Raw genomic sequence first — 8,838 nt, 5'->3', positions numbered from 1 at the left:
CCTCGCCATCCCGCAGCGGAATCCCCTCCACCATTCCATGTATATATTTAGTGCTACTCATTCATTCAGCATCTGTGATCACTCAACAGAGAAGAATCGTACGACCTTCTGTCACCGCACTCTTCTAATCCCTGGTATACACAACCAGTCCGTGTTTAGCTTACCCTCACCATTTATTTTGAGCCGTTGCTGCCTCCCGACACCGCCCGCTGTTCTTATAATGCATTCGGGGGTTCGTCCCGTCCTGTTGTACATTCGTCCTTCCGCGATTCCGAGGGCTACGTCGCTCACTATTTCTGTGCCTTGACAGTGCGGCCATTTCATAACCCTCCAACCACCTCCCAACTCCACCCTACCGCTCCCCCCCCCACAACCCCACCACACTCCAAGCCTCGACCACGCTGGAGGACGGACATTCATGCCAGAACGAGAGCTCGGCGGTGCTGGTGCTTTCTCAATGAAGGGGGATTAACGGTCTATCCAGGGGTAGGGAAACAGAGAGAGAGAGAGAGAGAGAGAGAGACACGAGAGGGGGACGACTGGACGAGGTCAACGACTTTCTTCGGCAACCGCGATATCACACTGTGCACATCATCACGAAGGACCTTTTCGACCCCGTCAACCGGTACGGTATAAGCAGCTCTTCGGGTTATGATTTCCAGCGAATTCAGATATAGACAAATCGTCCTGTTGCTCAAGAAAGCGTTTGGATTTTCAATGTCGAGATGGTCCAACGAACGCACCGCTTTGAGTTTGCCACCCTTGAGAGCGACTCCGATTGTTTGGATCCTCGACCGTTTCAATTGCGAGCACCTTGAACGTTGCCTGAAAATGGTGCTTAGCGTTTAATTGAAGCGTTACCTCTAACATCGTGGAGTGTGTAACGACAGCTTTGAACGAGCTACCCGTTTTGAACAAAAGCTACTCATGTTCAGCCATTGAGAAAGCTCATTGGGTAGTAGTCGTGGTGCTCACAAAACTGTGCATCCTTCAAGAGAGTAGACTTTACAATTTTGGAGATTCAAAGTTTCCAAACGGGACAAAAAAAAAAAAACAACGCTCAATGCTTTTTATGTTTGGCAGCATTTTTTTTTTTTTGTTTAAAAAAAAAAAAATCATGGACATAACAAACAAAATTCCTTCAATGACTTTGACGCGGATAGTGCGTAAAGTTTGAAGGTGTCCATCAGGTGGACTGTGTCATACGTGTTGAGATACACAGAGTAGAACAAAGCTTTATTGTTTTTTTTTTAAATATTGAGAAGCCTTTACTTTGTTGTTTTTTTTATTTTTTATTCGAAGATTGACTCTGTTCAAACCCACCTGCTGCAGGAGTCCATGAGCTTGATTGTGTGTTGGCAGATCTGCACGTGGCACGGACCATCAAAATGTCGGAAAGTTCTGGCCGAACGTGGCAGCTGCTGCGATGTACCATGGCCTAGTACGGGCAGTGCCCAAGAGGACGTGTCGACGGAGGTCAACAAAAATTCTCACCTGCTGATGAAGATGGGTAGTCCGGAGCGATTGGACATCGAGTCCTTCCTCGATAAACACCCCGAGGTGCTGGAGGACTATCTGCTTCGGAAAGGCAAATGTAGTTCGCTTGTGGAAAGAGGGCCCAAGCAGAAGAACGTGCAGGAAAACCCCAAATCGCCGAGCAGCCCCGGCTTTGCGTGCCCCTCGCCCCCTGATAAGATTCCGAGCGGCCTCGTAGGAGGAACGCGTGACTTCAATGTACCGCTGTCCTGCGGTGAAGGCATTCTACAAAGACGAGTCTCACAGCGAGAACTCCGTCAATACTTTGCACGCTCTAAGACGTCCACGGCTCATCGAACGTACGACGAACAGGCGAACAGTACAGATGCCATGTCCTTGGTGAGACGCCGGGCACTGTTGCGCAAAGCCAGCTCGTTACCCCCAACCACCGCACACATCCTCAGCGCACTCCTGGAATCCAGAGTCAACGTCCCTCAGTCCGCCACGTCAGACATCGACTACAAGTGCACTCTGAAGGAGAGCAACGAGCGAGAATTCTTTCTGGAGCTCGTTAAGGACATTTCCAACGACTTGGACCTGAGGAGTCTCAGCTACAACATTCTGGTCAACGTGTGCCTCATGGTTGGAGCCGATCGAAGCTCGCTCTTCCTCGTGGAAGGACCTCCTCAGAAACGAACGCTTGTGTCAAAATTCTTCGACGTACATGCTGGCACGGCGTTCTTGCCTTCTTGGAGCATGGAAAACTCGAGTGAGGTGCAGGTGCCCTGGGGGAAAGGTATCATTGGTTATGTTGCCGAGCATGGAGAGACGGTCAACATCACCAATGTTTATCAGGTGAGATTTTTTTACATGAGTCTCCATACTCATTGCACGAGCATTCCTTATGATGAAAGGTACAAATAAGAACAAATAAATCATTCCACATTCGTAAATTATTTTTTCCTGGAATTACTTGTGATCGTAAAGTTAGACATCCTTGTGTAAATTGTGATGACACCATCTCACGTGGCTGCTCGCGAAAAGAAGTCGCTTCCTCGACTCCCCTGTCAAAATAACTCATGGATACTTTAGGCCTGGTGTTGGCTTAACGGTTAAGATGCTTGGCGTTATATCCTGGGGTCTTGAGTTGAAGCCCCTGTTGATCCGTTTAATTAACGCCAGGTAGAGTCGACTCAGCCTGTCATTCTTCCGAGGTCAGCAAAATGAGCACCAGCTTGCTGGGAACAGGGGCATTGCATCAGCGGCACAGCTGCGCCCCCAGAAAATTATGCAGCCAAGCAGCCACAGGCTGCGTACGAATAAATAAATAATGGATACTTTATCGACATTTGTTTGTTTTCATCCTCTCGCTTTCGAGAATTTTTCACAAAGGAGAAAATAAGAATAGAAGATTGAGGGATGCTGAACCAGTGAGGAGATGCATGGTTCCGAGTGGGGTGGACCAGTCTTGAGACGACAGATGGCTTTTTCATCGCTTGACCCCGATCCTTCCAGCCGAGCAAGCCTGTTTCATAAAAGTCAGCAAAGTGAACATTTCGTCGAATTCTGCGTTATCTTTTGCACAACTCCGCTTTTATAACACACAACGCAAAAGTAATTTTAACGATACATAATATCTTCACGTTTATTATAACATGACCTGTCTTTGTGACATCCCATGGATCTGACAGTTTAATCCCAGGAAATAACGAAGCAGAGATTTTAATAATAACAACAATATTTTTATGTGAAATATTCTGGTAGCATTGCGGAAAGGGAAGTGTACTCGTCAAGATATTATATATTTCATCAGATCTGATTAGTTGGTACTGCCAGCTGACGCGCGTGATTTCGAAGACCTAAAGGCAGCAGCTGGTCATTTGGATAGCGTCCGGTGTCTGAATTGATGTTACAAAGAAAGGACTTCAAAGAGCACAGTCAATATGCACTTAAAGTGTGGGGTCTGCTTCATTTAACTTGCATGGGGTGCTTAATTATCCCCGTGTTTTTAGAAAAAAATGGGAGGATGCTCTAATCGGCTCCGTCTGTCCGTCCGTCACGCTATCTCCAAAAGAGTTGTGCAGAAATTCAACAAACTTGGTAGTTATGATGACCACAAGGAAGAAGTTGCAAGAGCAGTATCATTTTTGTCCCCGGCCCTGGGGTGGGGTCAAAAGGTGAAATACCAAAAAATGAGCACATTTTAAAACGAAACGTGGTATATGCACTCAACATTGGCGGACACATTAAATATGTAACTATGTTTTTTTGATTTGAGCCCCGGTTCAAGCTCCAGTGGGTGGAGACTTAGATGAGGGTCACAGGGGTACAAAAGTATGAGTCCACTTAAATTAATGCCAGGCTTTCTCAAATCACGATTTCAAGCACAAATTTGTCATAATATTATAGACTAGCAGATAAAACCCGTCGCTTTGCTGAAGGGAATATTGAGAGAGGGGTGGAGAGAGAGAGAGAGAGAGAGAGAGAGAGAGAGAGAGAGAGAGAGAGAGAGAGAGAGAGAGAGAGAGAGAGAGAGAGAGAGAGAGAGAGAGAGAGAGAGAGAGAGAGAGAGAGAGAGAAAGGGAGGAGTGTGGGAGCAAGGAGGGGTGGGAGAGTGAGCAATGGGGGAGAGTGAGGGGGGGGAAGTTAGAAAGGGGGGAAGAATGATGAAGGGGAGGAGGGGGTGGGGAGAATAAATTTAGTCCATCCACCCATTCTATTCATCCCTTATATCCATTCATCCTATCCATCCATCACATCCACACATCACTTCCCTCATCCCATTCATTCATCACTTCCCTCATCCCATCCATCCATCACTTCCCTCCACCCAACCATCCCTTCCCCCATCCCATCCATCCATCCCTTCCCCCCATCCCATCCATCCATCCCTTCACTCCATCCCATATTTCCCTTCACTGCCTCCCATCCCTCCCATCCCTTCCCTCCACCCCTCCACCCCGTCCCTTCCCTCCACCCATCTATCCCTTCCCTCCACCCATCTATCCCTTCCCTTCACCCATGTCTTTCCCCCACCCATCCATCCCTTCCCTCCATCCATCTCTTTCCTCCACCAATCCATCCATGCATCCTTCCCTTCCCTCCATCTGTCCATCCATCCCTTCATCCCATCTATCCATCCCTTCATCCCATCCATCCATCCCTTCCCTGCATCCCATCCATCCCTTCCTTCCATCTATCCATCCCTTCCATCCAGGTGGTTGTGCAGATGGACAATGCTGTTTGCAGTGTGGCCGAGTGGCTCAAGCACTCAAGCAAGCACTCCAACGAAACGGTTGATAAGGAATGGCAGGCTTGGTAAGCATTTAGCGATTGCCGATCTGTCATATTAAACGCCTTCCGAGATGCCCAAATTGGACAAACTAACACTGTTTTTTTAGCAGTCAGAACTGCTGCTAAGTTCAATGCTGGAGTTTAAATTGTATAATTTTGATTAGTTTAAGAGATTCTCAAGGCTATGGCATGTGGGTAAATTAAATAAAGCTACGAACGCTGGCGTCTCCCGGTGTTTATAAACATTGCAATGTATCCAGTGATTCGTAGGTATGATGATCAGGCATTCAATGATATGAGCGAGGAAAGTAGAAAAACAAAAACTTCATCGTTGCGGCTTGTTCAAAGTCAAGGCATTGTTAGGCAGGCTAAAAAAAAAAATGGCGAATTAAGACCCTAGTGAGGGAGAGCAGGCTGACCAAGAATGAGCCTTGATAAATGATAATTAACTAAGGTCGTTAATTATCTTGAAAAGGGGTGTTTTAATGAACCCAAACACCCAATTTTCACTCTTGCACTTCCTTGTGCATGAGTTCCCTTCGTATGCACGCAAAGCTTCAGGATGCTAGATTTCATGGTTTTCGGAGTTATGGAGGACACACACACACACACACACACACACACACACACACACACACACACACACACACACACACACACACACGTAGATATGTATCCATATTCTTTAATTACCTCCACCACCGAAGGCAGACAAAGGTTATGTTTTCACCCCTGTCTGTTTGTCTGTTAGCAGGATATCTCAAAAAGTTGCGATGGATTCAGACGAACTTTGGTGGACAGTTGAATATGTGACAAGGACGAAATGATGAGATTTTGGTGAAGATTCGGTTCTGGATCCAGAAACTGGAATTTTTTTGTTAGTGATTCTTCACCATTTAGAGATAGGGCCAAAAACGATATCCTTACTCTAATTCATGGAGCGGTGTTTGTGTGTGTTTGTTTGTCACGCTACTCCTACAGTTCTGGGCCGATTACATCCAGATTTGCTACATAGGATCAGCAATATCCCAATTAGTGTATAGGGCTGTTTTTATTTTTGCCGGTGGTCTTGGGAGTTGATGAGGGTGGGTGGGGAGGAGTGGGAAATGGGGAATGCAAATTCTCTATGTAAATATGTATCGTATAGCGCTACCTCTGGGTAGAGGAGGGTATTACGAGTCTTCACCATTTACAGTACAGCCCAGTATTTCTGTCCCCACGTTTTCCAGTGCAGTGAGGTGTTTTGAATTATAAGCAGTGGGTATGTTTTTACTTCGTGCACGTAACCTGGGTTATTTTATTTTTTTGCCAATACCAAGCTGTCAGTTGTCTCAACATAACACCACCCAAACAAAGATTTGCATCACAAGAACACGTTTCATGCTTGGAACAAGATCACCTGTCGGGCAGGTACTCTACTCGTACTGTATAACACGCTATATCAAAAAGTGGCACACAATTTCTGACAAAACGAGGTGGATGAGTTGGGTAGGTGAGAAAGACAAGACGATTCGATTTTGGTTCAGATCCGGATGCAGATCTGACTTATCAGTGGGATACAAAACATAAACTGTTCAGCCTGGCACAGGTATGCGCTCCACTGAGTGCCATTCTAGTTTATTAAAGTTAATATTGATTGACACTTTGTCTTAACAGATTAAATGAAGGGTGAATACACTTGAGAGAAAGATAAAATTTATGTGAGCAGTTTGACGATGCACTGGAGTTCATTACAACACTGTTGGGAAAAGATTGACTCAATTATAATCAATAAACTCATTAAATCAATCCCAATTGGAGTTGAGGCAGTTTTCATGGCAAAAGGGGGTCACACTGATATTTATTGATTATACCTGAAGACCAATTTGATTTTCCGATTGTAAAATGTTTTGTCATATCCTAAAGAGTTCAGGGAAATCCATTGAAAGTGCTTTTGCTTTCATATTAGAATAATTGCCTCTGCCATCGAAGGTGGACAGGGAGGTGATGTTTTCACCCGTTTGTCTGTCTGTCTGTGAGCAGGATATCTCAAAAAGTTGTGGATGGATTCCGATGAAACTTGATACACAGGTTGGGTGTGTGACAAGGTCAAATTTGTTACATTTTGGTGAAGATTCGGATATGGATACGAGAATTGAATTTTTTTTTTAAAAGTGATTCTTCGCCATTTAGAGATAGGGCCAAAAACCATATGTAGCACGATATCTTGAAGTTATGGATGGATTCGGACGAAACCCGGTGGACAGGTTGGGCGTATGAGAAGGACGAATTGATTCAATTTTGGTGAAGATCTGGATCAAAATACAAGAATTTTAAATTAAATTAAAAAAAATTCTTCACCATTGAGAGATGAGACCAAAAACGATATAAAGCATTATATTTCAGAAAATTGTGGATGGATTATGAGAAAACATAATGAACTAGAAGGGCACTCAGGAGAGTGCATACTCCACCAGGCTCAACAGTTTGCGTTTTGTAATCCACTGATAGGCTGGATCTGGATCAGGACCTGAACCAAAATCTAATGGGGTCGTTTTTGTCACCTACCCAACTCATCCACGAAGTTTTGTCCCAATCCGTCTACAACTTTTGAGATATCGTGCTATATATCGTTTTTGGCTCCATCTCTCAATGGTGAAGAATCACTTTAAGAATTCCAGAATCCGGATCAGGATCATCACCAAAATCTAATCAGTTCGTCCTTGTTGCACACCCAACCTGCCCACCTAATTTCGTCCAAATATGTCCTTAGCTTTATGAGATATACCGCTCACAGACAGACAGAAAAACAAACAGACAGGGGTGAAAACATAGCCTCCACTCACCTTTTGTGGCAGAGGTAGTGAGTTGGTTAAGCGACAATAACAAGACAATTCAATTTTGCTTGAGGTCCGGATGCAGATCCGGCCAATCAGTGGGATACAAAACGTAAACTGTTCAGCCTGACGCAGGTATGCGTTTGACCGAGTGTCGTTCTCATTATCAAACGTGTTAACCCTTCATTTATAGTGTAAAGACAAAGTGTCCGTCAATAATAACGACAATAAATTAAGGAATATGGATACATATCTATATATTAATACTGAAGGACCAATTTTGTGCTCCTCCTAGCGGTCGCGTCACGTTTTTCTCGGTACTGTGACCTGGACTGAAAGAAACTTCGTATCTGTAAGAGTGCATCGCACATCGTGGCAATAGTCAACTTTCAACTCTGAAGCAGAATAAACACTTTTCGTTGAGATGGGGGCGAGGAGTGAAGAGGCGGGGGCGGGGGCCCGGGGGCAAGTGGGGTGGGGAAATCAAGAGACGGGGGGGGCGGTGAGTGAAGAGGTGCGGGCGGGGCTGGGGTAATTAAATTTTTGGGCGAGGGTAAGCAAATTGAAGGCGGGGGGAATGGGGCAGGGGCGGGGGATGAGTAGGTGGGGGGAGGATGGGGGCAGGGGCGGGGGATGAGTAGGTGGGGGGATGGGGGCAGGGGTGGGGGATGAGTAGGTGGGGGAGGATGTGGGCAGGGGCGGGGATGAGTAGGTGGGGGGAGGATGTGGGCAGGGGTGGGGGATGAGTAGGTGGGGGGATGGGGGCAGGGGTGGGGGATGAGTAGGTGGGGGGAGGATGTGGGCAGGGGCGGGGGATGAGTAGGTGGGGGGATGGGGGCAGGGGTGGGGGATGAGTAGGCGGGGGGAATGGGGCAGGGGTGGGGGATGAGTAGGCGGGGGCAAGCACGCCCTGTCCAGTCCATGTCCCTCGAGTGTGGGTGAGCTGGTGAGGGTGGTTGAATGAACGGAATCCGTCTGTGACGGGGTTTCGGCTATTCTTCAATATTACGATACATTTGAGTTTGAAATTGTGATTTGAGAAAGCTTGGCCATGATTTGGTGGACTCAACTTTTTTCACCCCACTGTATACATACATATATATATATATATATATATATATATATATATATATATATATATATATATATATATATATATTAAGTAAGGTGGTGTGGCACAATAGTAAACCGGTATCATTTAATATTGGCTTTATTTTCAAGAAATACCTTTTTCCAATTTATGAGCCTCACC

General features: G+C 45.8%; 1 protein-coding gene across 7 annotated transcripts in view; it reads left to right on the top strand.

Annotated features, from left to right (window-relative positions):
• Nucleotides 1–217: 217 nt before the first annotated feature.
• PDE11A (phosphodiesterase 11A) overlaps nt 218–8,838 on the top strand; it is a 324,082-nt gene continuing 315,461 nt past the window's right edge. For 2 of the 7 annotated variants that reach the window (XM_085893116.1, XM_085893120.1), the window contains exons 1-2: nt 218–625; nt 1,363–2,331. In XM_085893116.1, the coding sequence (XP_085749242.1) occupies nt 1,501–2,331 (831 nt within the window). In that variant the 5' untranslated portion in view covers nt 218–625; nt 1,363–1,500. The remainder of the gene's footprint in view (nt 626–1,362; nt 2,332–8,838) is intronic. The other 5 variants (XM_085893117.1, XM_085893119.1, XM_085893118.1 and 2 more) reach the window with 4 other exon arrangements.

Source organism: Eptatretus burgeri, chromosome 8 (assembly GCF_056783735.1).
Source record: "Eptatretus burgeri isolate ZD-2024b chromosome 8, Ebu_testis_v1, whole genome shotgun sequence".
Classification (NCBI taxonomy): Eukaryota; Metazoa; Chordata; class Myxini; order Myxiniformes; family Myxinidae; genus Eptatretus; species Eptatretus burgeri.
Note: the sequence above shows the minus strand (reverse complement) of the source record. Positions and strands in the feature narration are given on the sequence as shown.